This window comes from Acanthaster planci, linkage group LG06, assembly GCF_054643075.1.
Source record: "Acanthaster planci isolate LZ-2023a linkage group LG06, COTS_SCS, whole genome shotgun sequence".
In the NCBI taxonomy this organism is placed as follows: Eukaryota; Metazoa; Echinodermata; class Asteroidea; order Valvatida; family Acanthasteridae; genus Acanthaster; species Acanthaster planci.
In genome coordinates, this window is record NC_141782.1 from 21,911,180 (window position 1) to 21,935,472 (window position 24,293).

General features: G+C 41.5%; 1 protein-coding gene across 2 annotated transcripts in view; it reads right to left on the minus strand.

Moving 5' to 3' along the window:
* Positions 1-18,027: 18,027 nt before the first annotated feature.
* The window catches only part of LOC110980071 (protein spire homolog 1-like), a 37,427-nt gene continuing 31,161 nt past the window's right edge, over positions 18,028-24,293 (minus strand). For both annotated transcript variants that reach the window (XM_022236390.2, XM_022236389.2), the window contains one exon: positions 18,028-21,316. In XM_022236390.2, coding sequence (XP_022092082.1) covers positions 20,944-21,316 — 373 coding nt within the window. In that variant the 3' untranslated portion in view covers positions 18,028-20,943. The remainder of the gene's footprint in view (positions 21,317-24,293) is intronic.

A 24,293-nucleotide genomic window follows, 5' to 3' on the forward strand; every position in this document is an offset into this window, starting at 1 on the left:
GGGGTTAGGCCTGTGTGGGTTGTCGTCAATGTCTTGTGTGGGACCGCGAGACGACCCGCCTATGTCTGTATATACCGACTCGTAATGCGCCTGAAGCGGATTAGGAAAACGACACCACCGATGGGTAGACTTTAAAGGTATTAGCAGATCCAAAGCCGTGTTGTTGTTGGAGGCACTAGCAGCAGGTGACTATATTTTAGTGAAATTGTTTCGAGGCTGACCAAAGAAAAAGTGCCAAGAGTGTGAAGCGAAACATTTGAAGTATAGGCTATACTTGACTTTAAAAAATGAGTAGGACTGTTTTGAAAAGAGCGGCGTGGAGATATATATTCTTTTCCATTCCATTGTCATGTTTTCGTGCCAGATTGTTGCATGTTTTTTTCCACGTTCATGGTTCTGCGTACCTTGTGAAGACCTGTGAACAAAACACGTCCGCACAGTGCATATTGTGACAATGTTCAGTTAACATGTCCACACAATACGGGCAATTCACAATAGTGTGCCTCCAAGAGTTTGCAACGCTTTGGCCTATCACATTGCGCGAAATCTGTCGACCCATGCGCGTTTGGGAAGGGTCGACAGATTTCGCACGTTGTGATTGGCCAACGCACTACAAACTCTTGACAGCGTACTATTGTGAATCGCCTGTATTAACGTCTCCTGTAAAAGGTTGCTGAGGAATATTTTGATAGAGGTTGTGTCTGACAAAATGAAGAGGAACATTCAAGAAAGCATGATGAATATTACGGTTAAAAGAATTTTGCCCTAACTTCATGACAAAAGAATTTCTGGGCCTATTAGCGTTTGCAAATAAGCGTGTGTTCCAGACTGATCGGTTTACGTATGTTTTGATACCATTTTTGGTAAAGATTTATCAAAGTGTTCCTGCAAAATATCTACTTTCACTTTAGGGTCCAAGAAATCATATTTTTCATTGACCGTGCATAGAAATGACTATTTGACGGAAGTTGGTGAGAAAATATGAAAGATCACAACTACAATAAACATGTACATTAAGATTTCCCACTCGATATAATCGAGTGGGAAATCAACACAAACATTACAATTATGCCACTTTTTTCGGGAAGAATGGGTAGGCCCCGATAGAGAAGGTTTTCCGAATGGATCGATCTTATTCACGTTTCCTGTCACGGTTGATAGTTGTAATTTTGTCAGTCACGAGTTAAAAATCACCCAAGTAGCAAAGGTTGATAAATGACAAAATGAATTAAGGCCTTTGAGGTTTGTCGTCGATCATTTGAATTGTATGTGTTAATATGAATAAAGTTTATCTGATTTGAGCCTGTGATATAAGGTACCAACTTGTCATGGGGTACCAACTTGTCATGGGGTACCAACTTGTCATGGGGTACCAACTTGTCATGGGGTACCAACTTGTCATTGTCGTATGGGATGGGTAGAACAACCCTGCATTTCCAAAAATGTTTGTTGGCGTAAGGGAAAGCCCACTATTGAACATAAATCTTTCATTTGCACACTCTGCATAGTTTAAACGAGAATGTCACAAAATGCAGGATGTTTGATGTTATCGTGATGGTCCGATAATTCTGGTCATTATGCAAGAAAAGTTAACAAAAGGAGACATATATAGAAATATAAATAAATGAATTCGAAGTAACATAACATATCTATTTTGTAGCCTTCCCGTAACCTCTTGTTCCCATTTTCTGAAGTGCAATACGGACTTGGATAGTGAAATAAGGTTTGGACAATTGAGGTTTGCTTGGATTTAGCTCATCCTATTTATGTGCCTGTTGACAGACACGGTATGAAATTAAAAGCTATCGTCAAGGTCAATATTGAATTGAATTAAATATAGAGAAGCTCAAGACGGCGTGATGAGAGCTGTTAAGATAAGCATTATACATATACAAAAGATGTCAAGAATGAACAATGCTTCATTGGTTCGAGCAAAACACAAAAAGTTCTTCATCTGAAAATAGAGATTCGAGAGTGAGCAAGGTCGAGAAAGACACCTTTGAAATTATCTGAGAAACAAGGAGTTTCTACATGTATTTCTCTTCGGACGTTGAAGTTTTTCCCTCCAAAGATATCATATCAAACGATCTTACTTGTCTGTATCTTTATTTTTGGTGCAGTACAATATAATGTGTTTTTTTAAGAGGATTTTTGTTTTCAGTTGATAATCAAAGAAGAGGTCCAATGTTCATGAACTGTATAATTAAGATATCTACTTGCTGAAAATGGGTCAACAAATCAATGACAAACTGTCGTATGATGCCATTCTGTGTTAAAAATTAGTGTCTGGTCTCTCAAGATCGGTTATCTTTAGAACCAGATTAAAGTCAACAACTTTTGTAAGTTTTAGAATCTACGTCTCGATAATTGCTTTGTACAGCTGAATCACCTAAATAATTACTTATATTCGGTGCTGCTTCAATCCTTGGAATGGAAGCCAAATGAGACATGAAATAATGCGGTTACTTTAATTGTGCCAGATTTTTTTTATGTCTTTTAATTTCTTCATTATATACTGAATGTTTCCATCCTTTTTGACAACTAGTACCTCACTGTTATATTAAGAAAATGTCGGTTCGGGGACTTCTGAAGAAAACAAGACAGGTTTAGTTTCTTTGGAAAACCAATACCTTAAAAGAAAAGCCAATTGTGCTAAAACTATGAAAAATTTTGATTTCCCCACGTGATGCGAAGCCGTGTTGCGACATGAATTAACCAGAAACTAGGGTTTTGTTCGTGTTTTTTCCTTTTTGTTTATTTGTTGTTTGATATTTTTCAATTTTCATATGGATTGTGGAAAACAACAATAATTATTTTGCTTGAGGTAGACTAATATGTAATCAGAAATTCTCAGATACAAAAAGGTTTTCGTGAGTGACTGTTTGGTTCATTTCACACGCGCATCGAGACCCTAATGGACCGATCGACATATCCAATTTCGGTCACAGTTTTTAAGACCGTGGGGATAGTGAACCTTGTTCCAGTATAAATTTAATCCATCCTGAATAGGCGACGCTACCCTGTGGTAGAGAAAGTGACTCCCCCCCCCCCCGGGGGTAAAGTGCATTGTTTTGAAGGTGGGGTGGGAAACAGTCATGCACTGTTTGGGTTGAAATGCAGAGGGTTGTTACAAGAATAAAACAAAACAAAACAAAAACACAATAACAAGTAAAGCAAATATTGGAGGCATTTGACATCAAAAGCAAGAATAATGGAGTCAGCATGGCGCAAGGCCTGGTGTGTAGCTTAGCATCACAAAGCCTCTGGGGATATTTTGTCTTTTTATTAACTTCAAAATTATGAGCTGTATAAACATTTCTATGCAGCAAACTTTGGCAAACTGTATTCGACATAGGGTGTCTTGCCCCGTGCGACACTGTGTTTCAATAGGATAAATATTAAATTTACCGCACATAATAGTAAGACTACGTAGCATTTACAGGAAAAGTTGAGCTTTAAAACTAGGAGGAAAAGAACAAAACGTATTACCCAAAACTCCGATACAAAAGATACGTGATGAAGAATTAGGAATTTACAGGAAATCAGCTCCGGGACCAATCACAGACTTGCATAGTCCAGTCAGATCACAGATGCAATTCGCATGATACTTGGTCAGAGTACGTCTGGTTACACTTGGGATATGGCACGTGATCGAGTACGCGAGCTGATTCAACTCTTGTGATTGGTTGAAAACGTAGTGCCCCAGTCGGCTCTGCCAGGTACTATGGAATTTGATCCCATCAGATCGTGGTTCTTAGTGATGCAACATACAACGAGCGCAATGCACGAGGACTGATTTACTGCATCTGACGTGTTACTTTATAATCTCACAGCCCCTCGATAAATCTGTTATTCAGACTGAAATATCACGCGCGATTTTAGCGCTTAAAGATGTATGTGTAGAACACTGGTGTCTTTTTAAAATTAAGCTAATTACTTAAATTCCTGGCTATAATCACAGTACCGGCACGTTCGTTTGAAACTGCCTGCCGAATACAGCTTTGGAAAATGCTACACGAAGCGCTAATGCGTCTTGCTTCAATTAAGATTTTGGCAGTTACCTCCTCAACTAGATCATTTCGAATTAAGTTTTCTGTTTTTGTTTAGAAAACCGAAAACATGTTACAGATAAACCATTTCTTACCTCTAATATCTAACCATAGACTAATACATGTACTTCTATAATATATAACCACGAGCTTATTTTTTTTCCATTCTTCTAAAAAACCGACATGCATATGTAAAATCTTGAATAATGCAACATCCTTATCATATACTATTCCGCAGCTGTTATAGTTGTGAAATAATAACCGAAGTGTAGCTGCAATGAATTTTTCTAAGACACAATTATTGCAACTTTGTGCTCTTCTTTAACATGCTTTGCTAGATAAACGAGGGCGCTGTTGCTGTAATGTCATCCAGGGAAGACAAAGTTCAGTGCATAGATATTTCTGTTCAAATTATGAACCCAGAATACTGAAAACATTTCTGAGAAAGGGATTGATGATTGCTTTATATTGCTATGAACTTTAACAACGATGAATCAGCAAATAAGAGAAAACTTCGTCCGGCGAAATCTCAAAAAACGCGAGACTTTTTTGTATAAAACCAATGTCACATGGAGACTCTCTTCCTGAGATGACATCACGGTTTTGCTCATGAATATGCAAATCATTGGCATAAAAATCAAACAGGCAGCAAAAAAACCTTTGAGACACAAAGGTGCATTTTAAAAGTTTGTATTAAAAATATTGATTGCAGCTACTCTATAATCGTTCAGTAATATAATCAAAGGACAATATTCCTTTACCCAAAAATGCAAGTCTAGAAACAACTTGACCCCCACTAGTCCGGCTAATCGTCAACCATAATAGAATAATTATTCCATCATCATGAAAAAGCGGAGACCAGCCATTCAGCTGCCCCGTTGTTGGCAAAAGGTGGTCTTCCTTAAAGCTCGTACGCCGAGTTCGGGCTGGCCCGGGCGCTAATGACATGTATATTTCAACCAATGAACAAGCAGCAGAGTTTACTCAAACGACCGCGGTCGAACCATTTAGCGAAATCCCGTTGTCACCCACATTCTGTCGTTGGATGCCTGTTTCATTGTGTTTTTGGTCCCTGCCATCTCGCGCAATTTATGCCGACGGTTTCCTCTACACTCATTTACGACATCAACTTGTTGAACGGTCTCAGGCCATCTTAGACTACAGAAGCCTAGAAACAAACACCATTACTAAAACATTTTTCGGAACTACTATCTCGCCATAACGAGATACCACTTCGGAAAACGTTTGATTGTAGCTCCTCTCTGCTTCCGTACTTGGGCGACAATGGTCAAAATGGTCAACTTTGGCAAGCAAGGCGTCAGTGCTTTTCACACTCGCCCTGCTTACATGATACACAGCGCCCTCTATAGTTCACGTACGGAGTTTACAGAGCGCAGAAGCACCATCTACAGATAAAATGAATTACGAATCGTACATACAATGCAGTTACAAAAAAAAAACCAAAAAAAAAAACCAATTATCACAGCCCTATTCAAATGATCAAACACTATTTACATCCACCTAGCGACTAACAGCCAAATCTGGAATGATTTCTGCGGAATATTGTTTACAATTTCACAATAATGGCGGGTCAAATCTTAATTTTCCCTTTCCCTTCAACCCCGGCAACAAAATATTATAATGAGCTTCCTCACCTTTTCCTTGTGGCCTAACTGGGGGTGCATGTGCTCCTCTTCCATTATGGAATTGTAAATGCACGTAGCCAATGTACAAGTCCCAGTTCATTTGCTTTCAATGCCCTCATGTGTATCCCGGGATGCGACTTCTTTTTTACACAATACACTGTGGAAACTCGATTGGAGTAGGCTATGTTCGTGGCTCTGGAGGATTTTTTTCAAAGCGAAGCCACGGACGTATAAAATAAATTTCGACCCACAATGCAGCATTTGTGATACGGACGTCATTGAAGCTACCGGAAGTAGAGGGGCGGCCATTTCATTGTGCCAAAAGATTGAGGACAAACCAGCGCTGACCTATGGAACACTGCCACGGTCTTTGATGTTTATGTCGAAAATATTCAATAATTTCAGTGCAGCATATTCGATTACTGCCCGAGGGTTATATTAATGATTAGTAGGAACAACTTTTGCAGAGATGTTCGTGTCCATTAGTGATAACCGAGGAACGCGTGAATTTATGGCCAAATATTCTTCACAGTTCTCTGCCGAACTGAACACGTGTAGTTATGTACATGTACAGGCTTCAATGACGATTATTTTAGCACGACCAGACATTTGAAGCAAGATATGGGACGGTGAGGTAACAAGTCTACAGTGTGTATAGAAATTGGACAGGTAAGGGGGGTACCAGACCTGAAGGCGTTGTATCAAAGAAAGGTTCTATACTGACCTCATGCTTTGTAAACAATTATTTTTTTAATTGAAAAATGATTTTGTGGCCGGCTTTGTATTAGTCATTCATGATTTGCTTACTGAATTTTATTTTACTTCTTTTTTTTACAGAATGTAGGCCCACACTGAGAAATATTTTATCAGTGTTAGTATGGCAGATAAAAAGGAATATTCTCCATAATTTTTAAAGTTCATGCACTGGGACATTCATTTTCTTGTCATGACCGAAGGATCGGAATTAGCCTGCCAAATTCAATGTGCTGCAAACTGCGGCACCACAGAGCATTACGTCCTCCTCGTACTTCAGTTTTTGTGAAACAAAATACCTATTCTAGAAAATTCTAACGATGAAAAATTTCGGAAACAAAAAATTCAGCTTTTGCTTTTTTCTGTTGGATTTAATTTTTCAAATTGTTTCAGAGAAACCCGCTGAGAATACGCGAAAAAAACGATAAAAAACAAACGAGCACTTGCTGAACGCTAATGCTAGGCCTTCACAAAAATTGGCTTAAATTCACGCTTTCCTCGGTGACCACTAACAAACACGAAATTCATCTGCAAGAGTTTGTTTCTCCTTATCCCTACCATAACCCTCGGGCTGTAATCGAATGTGGTGCAATGGAATTATTGAATGTTCTCAACAGAAGTCGGCAAGGTAAAATGGCCGCCACACAACCTCCAGTGGCTTCAACTAATCAGGAGCGCTGCGGGTCCAGATTTTATTATACGTCTGGCCGTGAGCGAAGTCCGACATTTCAGCAGGGGAGCTTCACCAAGGCATAAAAACTAGTCTTCTCTCAAGACTGGCAATAATATCACTTTCCCATATGGGAGTACATCATCATATCCCCAGACAGTTGTGTAATAAAACGAGGCTGCCAGGTTACCCCCTGAGAAATTTTACCCCTTTTTCATGCTACTGTTGTTATCGCTGTCATTAGGGACATTATTGGTACTCATACTGATCAACAAGTTGCACATCTTGTTCATTTTCGCTGGTCTCTGCGACCGCTACCTCTATGTTCAGGCGATCTGTCCCCTGCCCACGAGTTCCTCTAATGACAACATCCTTTATGTCCAGCTTCTGTTGGCTGATCGATGGGAAAAAATCAGACAGCTTGATGGAGAAGTTGGGTAACTCTTCCTGTCTTTCGGTGGCCTCCTTGCCCGACAAATCGACCACATTCAACGGGAGAAGACGCCTCTTGACCAAGGTAGTGGATTCGTTACTGGCTGTGGTGTGCAAGGCACGGACCTCTCTGCTGGCGGCAACTTCTCCGTTATGATCGATTTCATAGGCAAACTTGAATGCCAAACTCAACGCGCTCGTACCTTCCTCAGGGGGACGAGATGAAGCTTCTTTCATCTCCGCATTGGTTAGGCACTGCATTCGGTTTTTCAGCCCTGTGCGAGAACTGTCGACAAAGTAAGCGCCTTGGCGAGAGGATGAGATTGAACTGGTGGCTTTGCGTTTCGTTGAGGTTGCTCTGCTCGTCTGACAATCGTGTGAGGTCTGCGCTCGATGGTCGCCGATGCTGCTCGCAACGACACAGCATTCAACATCCTCGTCGACATCTTCATCCCGTTCAATCTTTATTATAGGAAATCTCGAAATCTGTTTTGGCACAGTGGTAGTATCTATAAAAGGACCAGACATGGCCACGAAATCTTGATGTGTGCCACTCTGTCCGTCAGGAGATTTAGGCGGGGAGGCATAACAAAGTCTCTTGGGTTGAAATTGATCTTCGTCAGCACCCGAATCAGAACTGTATGAGCTTGCCCCTGGGTACCATCTCTGCATCTCTCCTTGGCTCTCCTTCTGGAGATAACTGGATCTAGTTTCCTGTGCAATTGACGGCGGTGATGCTCGGGCGTGAAGTGGTATATCTATGTGACTGGTACTTGGTGCATTCGGAGAGCCTTCATCCGAGTAGGACTGACATTCAGGAGCTTTCATCTGTTGGACATCAAGCACACTTGGCCTCACCGAAACCTTGGTAGCGGGACGGAGCGGCGTGAAGGGAGGCGGGTCTAGTAATCTCGAGATGGCAACAAGCTTTTGACGATCGGACTGCATCTCCGTCACTGAGACACCCTTTCTAGCTGGCTTTAGGCCAGAGGAATTGGAACTGACCGCTCGGCCAAGACCCCACCAGCGTGTACGCTGTCTGGAAATGTCCTCATTAATACCTACTCGGAACAGCACCGACACCACCGCGGATTTGATAGACTGCGTGGTGAAATGCTCCTTCCACAACCCAGCGCTTTTCATCATATCTGACAGGTAATGGCTGAGATGGTTGATGCCGATCGGTCGGTTGGAGAACTGGATGGGATTGGGACAATCTACACTTGCATTAATCGGTCGTCTGAAGAACTCCCCACTGGCTGGTATGTGTGCCATGTATCTGGTCATGATTTTATACACACTGAGATCGTTGGCCGGGTCGTCATACTGTATAACTCTCCTCGTTGGAACGGCCGAAGTTTCAGCAACGGCTGAGGATGCATATCCCTCGTGCTTCTCGAAGTCAACAAATTCAATAAACTTCCCGTATTTGTCTTCGCCGAACCGGAACTGTTCGCGGATGACATCACGAATTGCGTTTCTCGAATAGACACCGAAGGCTTTGCAGAAGTAGAAATAGGTCGCTCTGCTGAGACCAATCGAGTCCGTCAGGTTGAGGATGCCCAGTTTCCACAGTAATGTCTCATGCTCAGGTGTGATGATTTCAACCGATCGTTTTTTGGGCACAGGGTCGACCATTTTGATCAGTTTAACAGTCGATGCAGCAGCCTAAGCCTACCAAAAAGATTTTTTTTCAGTCTGGGCATACGTATCTGCGTAAGTTGAACGTTGGGTGCTTATTTCAGTTTTAATCTCATAACTCCAGAAAGACAACTTTCTGTCAAGCATCCGTTGAATTACGTTTCAGCTTGAACAGTTAACTTGCAATCCAATTAAATGTAGTGTCTAATGGCTTAAGCAATGCCCTGTTTTCAAGTTTAGAATTGTTTATACAGGCGCAAACGATGTGATCAACAATCTCCCAATCCACACAAAATGGCTGAGTTGTGAAACAGCTGCCAAGACGTTATATTCCTATCGTAAGTGTGTATTCTGATCAAGATGGCCTCCACAACGCAGTCTGCCACGTATTCCAAAGGAGCGATGAGCTAACACATGAGCGAGAACGGCTGCTGTACGAGCTACGTTCACTGAAGACTGGTGCATTTCTTTGTGCACGGCACGGTGTCTTTCTATCGGTGCACGCTACACCTTATTCGTCTGTGTAGCATAAATATTGTCCAATGGGTACCACGTGACTGTCCTGCGTAAACAATTCAATCGCCGATGTACGTGCACGCCATTGAGTAAGTACATGTACATAAACATGTGCAATGTCCAGTTTCTGATGACTTTCAAGCAACGTAGCATACACGTGCAATGCACAAGTAGCATGTAATGGTAATTTTATGCACAGTCTACGAGCTGTACATGTACATTTAGTGTACATGTACATTGTACATGTGCATAGTTCGTGCACAATGCATGGACGTACATATGTACATGTATGTATGTACATGTACATATATGTATGTAAAGTACATGTATATGTGTACGTGTATATGCATATCACTGGGAATGCTAAACGCACTGCAGCATGCAGGCGCCAATGCCGCACGCACATGTGATCGTTCGTACATGCCGTCACGTGAACAGGTTTTGTTCGAAATCACTGGATGCATAATGATGAGGAAGAACGTTTCGCAAGCGCCATCATGCCATGCGGTGGGAAGGTGGTGTCGCTGTTTAGCCGGTTGAGGTTTTAATCTGTGATTTCAGTTTTGGCATGCAGGTATTTTTTCTGAGTGACGGGGGTTAAATGTTGTCCCCCGGATAATGAAATGTCATTTGTTGTCAAATTTGAATTGAATGAATTACAAAGAGTTTCATTGTAATCGTAAATTTTGTACAAATGAAGTCTTCAAAATGAGAAGTCTCGACATAGGATTGGCAAAGTCCTAGGGACAATTCCGTATGGTTCACGAGGGTCTGGTCAAGTAACCGCCGCCGAAGTTGTTGATTTCCACACGTCGAATGTATGGTGTTCCATATGTGCCAGTCGCATTTTTCAACGGGCGTCGCATTTTTCAACGGGCGTCGCATTTTTCAACAGGCGTCGCATTTTTCAACGGGCGTCGCATTTTTCGACGGGCGTCGCTTTTTCGACCGGCGTCGCTTTTTCGACCGGCGTCGCATTTTTCAACCGGGGTCGCATTTTTCAACGGGCGTCGCATTTTTCAACAGGCGTCGCATTTTTCGACGGGCGTCGCATTTTTCAACTTGCGTCGCCTTCCAATGTGAATAAGCCATTAATCATCAATGGTCAACCTTGGTCCAGCCGGACCTGACGTTGTTGACGTGGATGCTAAAAGTGTGCTTACCGTATTTTTACTGATAATGGAAACGGATAAATTAGCATGTAGGCCTATGCGTCGATTAACTGTATGTAAATAAATTAACAGCCCTTTAATGAACCCGATTACTCGTGGAAGTTCACCTCGCTCAATTTGGTTTCTCATTTCTACAAGCTTTTTGAGTGAAAAATGTCCCCGTACTGATGATTACTAGTTGCTACAAAAATCAAACCCAGTATAGTAGGCCCATTGTTCACTCTGGTTGGTATGGTATTTGCCATCTTGCAGACATGCTTCCCGAGGGAGCGTTTATCGCAGTACGGTCTATAATTTAAAATGTAACTACTCTTGGCGAAGAAATGTCACGCACCATAACTTAGAGAAATTTTGCTTTTTCTTGGTTGAAAGAAGTTGTCAGTAATACAAAATCACGAAAAGTTTTCCGAAAACACTTTTTGAATCATTAAAATCTGTCTAGAGGAAGCCAAGACTGATCTTATTTTTTTTTCAGTACAGTAGTAGAAAGGTATTTCACACTTTGGAAGTTGTTCAGGCAATAGTCCGTGGTTCAGGCATTCCCCCGGTGGAGGCCGTCTGTTAATGGGCTTGAGATCATTCATCTCTCTTTATTTGGAGGGGGGGGGCTTGTGTTTATCACTCAACGAAATGACTTCCCAAGGTCTTGAGGACTGCATGTGGATTGGTATGGGACGGAGGGGTACCCCCCTTACCTTTCTAATCCGTATGCACACTCCAGACTATTGTTACCTAACACATCCCCCCAGAAGTCTATAAAGAATTTCTGAGATTCCGATTAAACAATGTCCAACACAAAGGCGGAGGTTCTCTCCGTCCAATAACTGGCTTCAAATGGGCTGTGTGGAGGTCAAAGTTAAAATTTATCATCGAAAAATGCGACGCCCGTTGAAACATGCGACGCCGGTCGAAAGTGCGACGCCCGGTCGAAAAATGCAACGGCGGTCGAAAAATGCGACGCCCGTCAAAAAATGCGACGCCGGTTAAAAAATGCGACGCCGGCTAAAAAATGCGACGCCGGCTGAAAAATGCGACGCCGGCTGAAAAATGCGACGCCGGATGGCACATATGGAACACCATACGAATGGGAGTGATATGTACACTTCCCAGCGCCCTGTTTGGGCTCTCAGTGCAGCGAGCGAAGCGTGCATTTGGTAAATCACAACACCCTGTCGGTCGACGAGGTATGTAACGCGGCGCATACCACTCGTCCACGGACGTTGTACCAACTTCACAGTAATGGCTTCTAATGAGCCAGCTGCTCGGCGTTTCAAAAAGGCAAGGTCATTAAAAAGCAAGCGTGAACATGTGCAGCACATGTGAAGTAGTATATCTCTCGCACGGCTATTGTTCCCGGATGACCTTCGATGCGTTTCATTTTGGGCTAGGCTTGCGCTGTTAGAACACCGAACTGGTACATGCTGTTCGAGGAATTACACGATAGAATGCCATTGGTTAGAGACGAAGGCTTACAAACAAATATTCACTCAAAAAGTTCAAAGAAATGACGCTTAATTTTATCGTGTTTTTACATCTTCTACAGTTCCAGCACATTAAAGGCCCTGACCATTCTGAATCGGAAAAGCAAATGCATGATTTCATTTGTCCCTAGGGGTTTAGGTTAATCCACACTTCCAAATCCAATACAGGGTATTCCTTAGTTCTGCAGTAATGTTGCATAATTATTTATTCATGTGTACACTCCCGGTAACTTTTCAAATTTATAAAATCACTTCTCGTCAATGATTTAGTTTACAGCCTTTTTATTACAGAGGAATACTAACAAAAAAGAAAAAAATAAAGTTAACAACGATTAAGAGTTAACATTTCCAGTTTCTAATAAATAAGTCTGAGTGCAGGAAAATCCTGCTTTTGAAATACTCCAGGTTATACCTGTATTTTGTTGAATAAGGTTTAAACGGCAAAAAAAATCTACGGACAGTGAGCACATTGTTTGGGATGATGAAGTGCATTTTTTGTTGTTTAGTGTAGTGCAAATGCCTAAATGGGCACATTTTCAATGAACTCTTCATGGACGATGTACTTTCTGTACGGGACTTTGTCTAGTACTCAGCCATGTCTGAAACCAAACAGAATGATCATGCATGCTATGCAGTTAGAATTTCAATGCTCTGCTCCCCATGCAGTGATAATGTATCCTTGATTCTAAACACTTCTGGGAAATAATTCAGGATTTTTGTTAGATGGGGGCGCAACCAACTCCATGATGCAACGAACTGAAGTCCAGGAATTGGTGTGAGCTTCCAAGGTGTGAAGTTCAACACATACTGAGATAGCTTCAAGCAATTACTTCTTCAAACAACTTTAAACAACTGTGCGACACTGTACAACCAATGACTGCGACATTCATCGTCCCAGGACAGGAAATTTGGTGTTTCTACAGTTGAGACCGTTTTTACCCACGTGACCAGACGTTCAGATAGAGCCGAACTGGTAACTGGACCACCCCCTAGTTGTGTCAATGCATTGAGCTCCCTGGATTCAAACAACAAATGACAGAATCTCTGGTTTTCGATTAACTTCAGTGTCGGGATGGATATTCTGCTTCTTGTTGCAATGCATAGCACAACCAATCTTTATTTCGATAGACTGTGTCTTTTCATTTCATTATTTACCCTGGAACACTGCAAGCTGAGGGTATGTCAGGTCAGGAATCTTCCTCAAGCAGTCAAAAATATGATCAGTATGTCCGCTAAAAACACAAAATGTAATTAAAAACAAAACTGACAAAAACCAAGAACAAGCAAATTGTAAACAAATGAACAAAAAGAAATCGGTTTGAAGGAAACTGCGCCTCACGTATAACCAAGGCTTATGGCGCCCCATACAAGTCACGTCTCAATGCTGTTCCTCACTCCCTCTGGCGTCCATCAGGGCTGAATCCTCGCACTGGCTGTATTGTGCTCTGCTATCGACTGAATCCTAAGCCGCTGTTAGTCTGATCCTGAATAGTTGTCGGAGGCAAGTCCTTCACAGATCTGGTGTACGCTAACAATGCTGCCCTGCTTCTAGGAAAACCCTATCAATGGCCAATTCCTCTCCAGAGATTTGATGAATAATAATGATAATAATTGAAAGTCTATAATGCGCCATTTCCATAAAAATGATCAACAGCGCAGTACATGTTAACGTAAAAATAATAGATTTAAGAAATGAAAGGATAAGGATAAATGAATGTCAGAGCGCTTGTACCCAAACCGCAGTATGGGGATATGTCTGCCCCGCCAACAGGGAGAACCTAACCCTGCTGGCATCGGTGATGTCTCGATCTTTCCCGGGGACAGACACCTCTAACCCTACCTACGATAAAAGAAAAGTGATTGTACCAGACACGGTGACACTAAAATAACGAATCACAGCTAAACCTACGTTAAAATTAAAAATAATAATAACCCTACTAGATAAAACTCAGAAAATCAAGAATCTTGCAGTGCAATATCACTGTGCAAATGCAAAATTAAAAAGACAAGATTTCACTTCACATTTAAAAACGGCAAGGCTCTGCTCTTACCGTACGTGCCATGGCCATAATTTAGGAGCAGCCATTGCAAATGCCCTGTCACCAAGTGTGGGTAGCATTTTACCGTTAGGGTAACTTAACAAAGGACCGTTGCTTGCTAACCTGAGATGATATCTAGACTCCTTCGTAATGACGACAAGATTCATTAAGTATAAGAAGCAACGATGGATATGCACGTGTCCTGGGCTAAAACGAAGATCCAGAACTACATCGGCCTTTTTCCGCCACTGGCCCTGGCCACCGTAATGGGCTAGCCCATCGGAACTATAAAGAGGCTCAGGTACCTGACTGTGACATCAACTCTTCCAGCTATAACTGACCAGACTTCCTCATCAACCCTTCGCCAACTGGAATGGGTCTGGCAGAACAAACGCCTTAAGCTCTCAATCAAGCTGAGGATAATGAACGACCTGGATCCAGCTCCCTGTCCAACTTTACGAGTCCAAGATGTGGACGCTTTTAGCCAGGAAGGACATAGGCTCTACGCATTCCATATGAGGTATGGGTTTGACCTCGTTCCCAACTCCACTATCATGGAGTCCACTGGCCTCGAGGGCATCCATACAACCACCTCACAGAGACAAAATTCTCTCTTCGGCCATGTCCAATAGCTACAGGAGGGCATACCAACTTATGCAGCCTTATAAGCTCTGCGTTGACGCTCGTGGGGGCCTCCACCCAGATATCTGCTGAAAGAGATCTAGGGACCTTTTACGTAACAGTTGGGTGTGCCAACTGGAGAATGACCAAAAGCTCCCCACTCAGCAGTTGTTGCAGCTTCCAAGCGATCACCAACCTCGGCGGCTGTATAATGTCCCCCCCCCCACGATGGATAGGAGATCACAGCCAGGAGGTGCGGATTCCGAACCCCAAGAACTCAACTGTGCCACACTCGATTTTTTTAGACCCAGCATGCGTGTAGGCTAAAGGCATTCCTTGTCAACTGTTATGTTTGAACTCGTTGAAACACGTGGTTATGTTGCGGTCATTTGAAGCTCAAGGCTACATGCGTGCTGGCGCGCCCCGCGGTGAAGTCCACTGGTAAAGAAGAGATAGACTAGTGTTATGTTTGCCAACCTGCTTCGTTCCTGCTTCGTTCCTGCTTCGTTCCTGCTTCGTTCCTGCGTCCGTTCCTACTTCGTTCCTGCTTCGTTCCTGCGTCCGTTCCTGCTTCGTTCCTGCGTCCGTTCCTGCTTCGTTCCTGCGTCCGTTCCTGCTTCGTTCCTGCGTCCGTTCCTGCTTCGTTCCTGCGTCCGTTCCTGCGTCCGTTCCTGCTTCGTTCCTGCTTCGTTCCTGCGTCCGTTCCTGCTTCGTTCCTGCGTCCGTTCCTGCTTCGTTCCTGCGTCCGTTCCTGCTTCGTTCCTGCGTCCGTTCCTGCTTCGTTCCTGCGTCCGTTCCTGCGTCCGTTCCTGCTTCGTTCCTGCGTCCGTTCCTGCGTCCGTTCCCGCGAAAACGCACAGACCGTACCTTTTCAGAAAAATGTGACGGGCGTACTCAGCACGTCCCGGCAAAACATGTATGAAACTGCAGTAACTTCCGATTAAAGGACTATGCTGATATGAACATAACACACCACATCCAACGGTAATCGTTACCTTGTACATGTTTTTCATCTCTGATCTATATGTCTGATGTGCTCAGTGCGCATTCACACATTCATCACCTAATAATTTAATGTTGGAGCTCCCTGAATCTCTAATAAGGGACGTTGTTATTCAACTCTTCCGTAACTGGTTTAATGTTTGAGGTCGCAATTGTTTTCTGATGAATTAGAAGAAGTACCAATACATTGAATAAGTGAATATGCTATTAATTATTGTAGTTAATTGACTTTGTCAGTTTTATCAATTTTATTTATTGGAATGGGCCTTTTACGTAGAGATGTTTTTATTGTTGATCTACATGTTTGTGTCATGTTTTAAAATAATTTTAAAAATAATATATCTTTTCATGTTCTTTAATTGCAGATCTACGTCTAAATTATTTTTTGTCAAGTCAACAGTATTGGAAAGGAAAGCCTCTGTGGGTCACAGTTATATTTAGTAGACTTTTTCCTTTCCCTGCATTTGCTAAAGGCTTGCTTTGTACAGTCCTTGTTTTTACTTATGTTGATATATATGTGTGTCCTGTCCTTGTATTGTGTTTTTGACGAATGCCGAATAAATAGTACTAATAATAACCTCTCTTTTTCCCGCTCGGACCCAGTGAACTAACCCGAAGAGATGCCGTAACTGCGGTGGCAAGTTGCACTCACACACGCATTCTTAAACACTGTTAAAATATTTGCTGTGTATTTACAGTGTTTTCGTATGTCAATTGGCACCACAAGGGCTACTTATAGGGACAACGAATCTACTTCAGTTTTTGTTGTACGTCGACAGATATTTTTGTTGTAATAAAACACAATGTTAGAAATTTTTCTGTAAATTTACAGAGAATCTTATGTCAATTATCTTTACGAAAACGTTTGCCGACTAAACAATTATATTTGTGTAAGCAACTTAGACGAGGTTGAAGGAGGTTGCTTACAAAGTTGAGGGAGGCTACCTACGCTTTTTGTTGGTGATGACATTGACACGTTTGATTTTAATTTAATGTGTTAAGGTCATAGAGCTATATATAAAAACATGGTAAAGACACAATTTCCTCACCTAATCGACGCAGTATGATCACAGTTGCTATGCTAGACTAATCTGTAATAGCAAGCACCTTCATCGATTTTTCTTTCATTTTTAGTCACAGTTGGCAGGGTGGCAGGTTAAAAACCTGTTTTAGCAGTTATTTTTTGGTACACAAGATGACGTAAAATAAATTTCTTTGTCAACAAAAACATTAGGCCTACCCGTTACTCGGAATAACAGGAAACACGAGAAACAAAGGCGAAACCAGCTTTATGAAAGTGGTTTTGTGCACCTACGTCAAAATGCAAATTTATGTTAATTCATGTTAAAGGAAAATTGTACATTTGCAAAGCTTGTTACAGGGTTCAGTTGTAACGCAAAAAGAAATCACTGTACCGCCACAAAGTGCGTCTGTTACAAAGATTCTCTGTCAATACGGGCGTTTCACAATAGTGCGCCTCCAAGAGTTTGCAACACGTTGGCCAATCACAATGTCCGAAAACTGTCGACCCAGCACGCGTTTGGAAAGGGTCGACAAATTTCGCGCGGTCTGATTTGCCAAGGCGTTGCAAACTCTTGGAAGCGCACTCTTGTGAATCGCCCGTATTACTGCTACAAAATTTGTAACAGTGAGCATGACGCGCGCGTGCATTTGGCAAATCACGACACCCTATCGGTACTAACGCGGCGCATACCACTCGTCCACGGAGTTGTGCCAACTTCACAGTCATGGCTTCTAATGAGCCACCTGTTCGATGTTTCAAAAGGCAAGGTCATTAAAAAGCAAGCGTGAACATGTGCAGCACATGTGAAGTAGTATATCTCTCGCACGGCTATTGTTCCCGGATGACCTTCGATGCGTTTCATTTTGGGCTAGGCTTGCGCTGTTAGAACATCGAACTGGTACATGCTGTTCGAGGAATTACACGATAGAATGCCATTGGTTAGAGACGAAGGCTGACAAACAAACATTCACACAAAGTAAATCGAGGGAATGACGTCTGTATCGTGTTTTTACATCTTCTACAGTTCCAGCAAATTAATTAACCCTAACCATTCTGAATCAACAAGCATATATACATAATTTCGATAGTCCCTAGGGGTTTAAGTTAATCCACACTTCCAAATCCAATACAGGGTATTCCCTACTTCTGCAGCAATGTTGCATAATTATTTATTCATGTGCACACTGCCGGTGACTTTTCAACTTTATAAAATTACTTCTCGTCAATGATTTAGTTTACAGCCTTTTATCACAGAGGAATAAAAACTAAACAATAATAAAACTAACAACATACGTAACATTAACAACAGTAATACAGAGTTGACCTTTCCAGTGTCTAATAAAGAAGTCCGAGTACAGAAAAATCTTAGCTTGTTTTTCATGTTCCCTGTATTTTTGTTGGACAAGGTTTAAACGGCAAAGAAAACAAATCTACGGACACTGAGCTCATTATTTGGGATGATGAAGTGCATTTTGTTGTTGTTGTTTAGTGTAGTGCAAATGCCTAAATGGGCACATTTTCAATGAACTCTTCATGGACGATGTACTTTCTGTACGGGACTTTGTCTCGTGCTCAGCCATGTCTGAAACCAAACAGAATGATCATGCATGCTGTGCAGTTAGAATTTCAATGCCCTGCTCCCCTGTGGCAACCACCAAATAGATTTGTCAGTACTAAACACTCTACGAATAAACAGACAAAGTTTATACATATGAGCTCATTCTCGAGAATTTTGTACAAGTATTTCAAAATGAGACAAACTGGCTTGGCATTTTTGACTTTACTAAACTTCTTTTCCGGCACTCATCCTGACACATTCTTATATTATGTTGTACTCCGTAACACCAGGGGCCTGCCAGGCGATCCTAAATACTACATTGTATTAAGACTAGCTTAGTCAACTGCAAAACGAAGCGCTGCCTGTCGAATGACTTTGGATAGTTACACTCCTACGAGCGTCCAATCCTATACCAAATACACGATCTATACAATTATACATGTTTGTCGTTTTTCATCCTTGGCCAAGTTTAAATGTTACACTGCATTTGTTTGGAAATGGACAATTCAGCGACACAACAACACACATTAACTTGCTTGCAGTTTGAAAAGAAAGGAATTTTGAGGTTTTGACTAATACAATAACTCTTGGAAGACGGATAATAAATTCAGAAATTCAACTTACAAAGGCCTATGCAATTCTACATCTATTTGATCATGGCAAAGGTGGATCATGAGTATTTATGTTCAGAGACTAAAAACTGCTTCTACCGTGGAATGATAAACCGTGATTACTGAAAAATTATGTATACAAAGATCAGACGAGCAGCCAGATGAACCATGATAATGGATCCTTGTGTAAACACTTCTTGGGGAATAATTCAGGAGTTTTTGTGGGGGTGGGGGGGGCACAATGACCTGCAGTCCAGGGTTTGATGTGAGCGTCCAAGGTGTGAAGGTCAACACATACTGAGATAGCTTCAAGCACTTATTACAACTTTGCAACACTGTACAACCAATGACTGCGACATTCATCGTCCCAGGACAGGAAATTTGGTGTCTCCACAGATGAGACCGTTTTCACCCACGTGACCAGACGTTCAGATAGAGCCGAACTGGTAACTGGACCACCCCCTAGTTGTGTCAATGCATTGAGCTCCCTAGATTCAAACAACAAATGACAGAATCTCTGGTTTTCGATTAACTTCAGTGTCGGGATGGATATTCTGCTTCTTGTTGCAATGCATAGCACAACCAATCTTTATTTCCATAGACTATGTCTTCTCATTTCATTTCATTATTAACCCAGGAACACTGCGAGGATATGTTGTCAGGTCAAGACAATGACAGAATCTCTGTTTCTTGATTAACTTAACTTCAACATCTGGATGGATATTCTGCTTCTTGTTGCAATGCATAGCACAACCGACCTTCACTTAATACACTCCCTTCTCAGTTCGTCTATAACCTTGGGACTTTTGAGGGATATTTCGTCAGGTGGAACAAAAAAAAATGATCAGTATGTTGGCTAATATCTGTGAAAAGAGCCTTCATTTCCTCCATCCAGCGTCTGTAGAAAAAATCCACTACTGTATTGTTAATGGCCGACACGTTGAATGCCGCCTATAACAGGTGTAGTCAAGTGTTTCTGTCCCATACAACACTTTGGTTTGTACACAGCAAATACATGGCATAGCTTATCACTTGCCCCACCCACTTACCCATGCATTACTGAATGAAAGTGAAGCCTTTATCCATATCCACCTGCTGTCTCTGTCTTATGCTTCATATTTGACATGTTTGCTGTCGCAATCAACATGGAATTTTTTCAACCTCTGGACATATGACAATTTGATCTTCAATAAAAAAAAAATGACTGAGTACTCGAGAGAAACATCTCTCATGAACAAAGGAGTCACAAGTTACCAGAGCAACCTTTGAATGAAAGGCCTTTGAGAGAATCTTGCACTGTGTATTCAACAGGAGCCTCAACATTTTTCACGCAAACATAATCATTGTCCATATTCATGCCAAACTGGGCAACATATCCAAAAAAAGAACTGTTTCCTCTTTTTGTGTGTGAACTAAACAGTATTACCCAAAATATGATCTTGTACTCACTTCATGGGGATCCATGCACATAATTAGACAATGGCTAAATCAGGCTCCCTATACGACATGTACAGTGTACATCTAATGTCAGCGTGTCCTTGTGTATTTCCAATGGGCAAAGACCTACACTGAGACAACAGGTGCACAGAAGTAGACTACAGGAGAACCTATTTGCATTTATGCAAACAGGTTGATCAACAGACACTGTAATTCAAATGAAGTAGGCAAAGTGAAAATGAGCAGAACTACGTAAGAGTCACATTTAGAAAAGAAAAAGGAGACAATGTCTCATGTATTGTCTGCATGGCTGTTTTTGCCACTGCTGTGGCGTCTCTGTTTTTCAGGGCTTCTGTCGCTATGTGTGCTTCTGTTACTGTGTGTGCTTCTATCGCTCTGTGTGCTGTGCTCACTATGCTGGCTATCGTGGCTACACTGTTTAGGTAGCCGTGGGGGTGAGTTGAGCTTGAAGTCGGACCCCTGGTGACTGGTTCCATTGATGCGGCTAGCTTGCTGGCTGGCACGCACGGCTTCCTTCAAGAAGTCTTTGCACTCGCAACAGACCGTGTCTAGCTGCTCCTTGGGGAGGTTGGTTTGTCTCTCTCGCCTCCAAAGCCTAGGAGAACCTTCTGGGGTTACAGAGGGTGTAGGGGGTTCCGAATGGCTGTCAAAATGATACAAGAAACAATTTCTGTAGTTACCCTACTGGAAAAAAAATAATGCCACACGATTAAAATTTCCCATAACTGTGATACTTACTAGAAGGGGGACGGCAAACAAGAAATCAGCCAGTTTGGTATTCCAACAGTGCATGCCCAGAACGAGGCTTTTTCGTAAACAGAGATGCGCGTGTGCAATAGTCTGTCCTATGAGCGCAGCCATACACTGACTTGTGCGCACCCTTTGTTCCTGAAAGACCTTGGCTTTTTGAAATACCGCACTGGCTGATTGACAGTGACTGTACTTGGATCGTAATTTCCCAATCCTTAACCCCGAAGGAGCCGGGTTATTGAGCACCATAGTGGAAGATGTATACATTTTTGGCTTACCCATCTTGAAAAATGCACGCTACGCAAGAATGGTATGTCCAATTTTCACAATATTGGTGTCAAAATGGCTGCAAGGAATTACTCTAAAGACTCTCGAAGGCTCAACTTCTGAAAAAAATGCACTGTGGCAATATCAGGAAAAGTGTTGAGGGGGTGGATTCTGTCCCCCCCCCGGCTCTTTTAGGGTTAAACTGAGCATGCCATATATGAAATGCCAACAGAACTGTTGATGAGATGTGAATGTTTGATGTGCATGCTGTGAAAACAGGTCTACAAGACCAGCTGAATATTCCTTTCAAATTCAACTTGGGGAGGCAGACGGTGAAAGAAACAACTTCCTTTTGCTCCTTCATTTAAACAACAAGTGCTATTCAAATTACAACAGCAGTCAAAGTAGCGACACAAAATACACTTACAATCTATTCCAATTTGGTGCTAATTTTGAATTGTTGGTAATTACTGCTGCCACTATCAGCCACCTGTAGGTGAACAGCTAGAGATGGAAGCCAATTCTAACCTTTTATTTCTAACTCCACTTTATGTTTTTAAATCTTTAAAATCTTTTTAAAATCTTTTAACAATCTTTTTAAATCATTAAAAAAGTACTGTGAATATGTGCTACGTTTTGTACAAACTTTGAGAATTAAAAAAAAAATTAAAGAATTTGCCTTGTCCCAGTAAAAAACTACTAAGCATACTTTTAGAGTAAAACAGAAACTTCAACAAAGGAAATTATATCTAGATATTTTCCTCTGACTTTTTAATTTCTAATATTCCATTCAAACTGTCTAAACTTTTGAAGCCTTGGAATAATTTTTCAGCCAGGCATTCAGAGCACAGTTTAACTACTTCTCCATCCCAAAATGAGGAAGTTAACAGGGTAACGTTATGACGATTATACCTCCCTGGTAACGTTACTTGAACTACAACTTCATTCTAAATCCCCTTTAACCACTGATTTCATGTCAACAGAGCCATAAACGTTTCAGTTAGATGAAGAACTTAAAAAAATGAAAGCCATGAGTCCGATAAAACCTTGTTGAAAATATCAACTAACTAATTAACAATGAAAGCTACGTCAGTGAGACTACATTCAGTGAACACTTTCAACATAGGCATAAACTTTTCTAAGGAAAGGTTCTCCAACGTATGTAATCTCAATCCCAAAATAGTACATACATGTAGCTATAGTCAATACTAACTAAGAGGGGTCAGTGGGGTTCACCTGTAACACTGTAAAGTTTGCAGAAAGACTCTGAGTTGTGAACTTCGGAGGAATTTCAAAATTAATGTGTCAACTAAATCAGGGTGTGCATGAAATTGGATGACTTCACCAGTAATTGACAAGTAATTGGACCAGTGTCTTTGGACTTGACTTGCGTGACATGAGACTTGACCAAAGTGACTTGAAACTTGACCAGATTGTCTTTTGACTTGACCAAACTGACTTGGCACTTGACCAGAGTGACTTAATTGAGACATGACCAAAGTGACTTGAGACTTGATCAGAGTGACATGAGACTTGACCTCAGTGACATATTAGACTTGACCAGAGAGACTAGAGGCTTGATCAGAGTGACATGAGACTTGACTTCAGTGACATATTAGACTTGACCAGAGAGACTAGAGGCTTGATCAGAGTGACATGAGACTTGACTTCACTGACATATTAGACTTGACCAGAGAGACTAAAGGCTTGATCAGAGTGACATGAGACTTGATCAGAGTGACATGAGACTTGACTTCAGTGACATGTTAGACTTGACCAGAGAGACTAGAGGCTTGATCAGAGTGACATGAGACTTGACCTCAGTGACACTTTAGACTTGACCAGAGAGACTAGAGACTTGATCAGAGTGACATGAGACTTGACTTCAGTGACATATTAAACTTGACCAGAGAGACTAGAGGCTTGATCAGAGTGACATGAGACTTGACTTCAGTGACATATTAGACTTGACCAGAGAGACTAGAGGCTTGATCAGAGTGACATGAGACTTGACCTCAGTGACATATTAGACTTGACCAGAGAGACTAAAGGCTTCAGCCATGGAGTGAATTGAGATTTGACCAATGCTCTTTGAATTTTTAGAGTTTCCTTGGCGTTCTAAAATCAAACAAGTTCACTCTAAACCAGATTTCACAACTTGCTGTAAAAACTCTCTATTTCTGAAGCCTTTGTCTTACTGAGGCATTTTTTATTACCAACTTAATACAACCATTCCCAACAATTATTTCACAATCAATTTCAATGCCCAATTCTGCAATAAAAAGCACCTCTTGAAAGTTCAAGACAAGGCATATGAACTTTTGACTTCCATAATTACAGGTAATATCGTACAGTAAACTTTAAGTTTACACCTAGATACACATGTACTAGTACTGTTTTAACATCTCGCCCCTTAAATCCCTAATCATTTGCTTACCATAAACATTAAATATGAGCATAGAGTGAAACTGTATGGAACATTCATACAACAATAAGTTTAGATAACAGAGATGATGTCAATTTCGAAGGATTTGGTCACAAGTTATAACAAGTTATATACCTATCCTATTCAAGATTAACTAAGAACAACTCAGGTTGTTAAA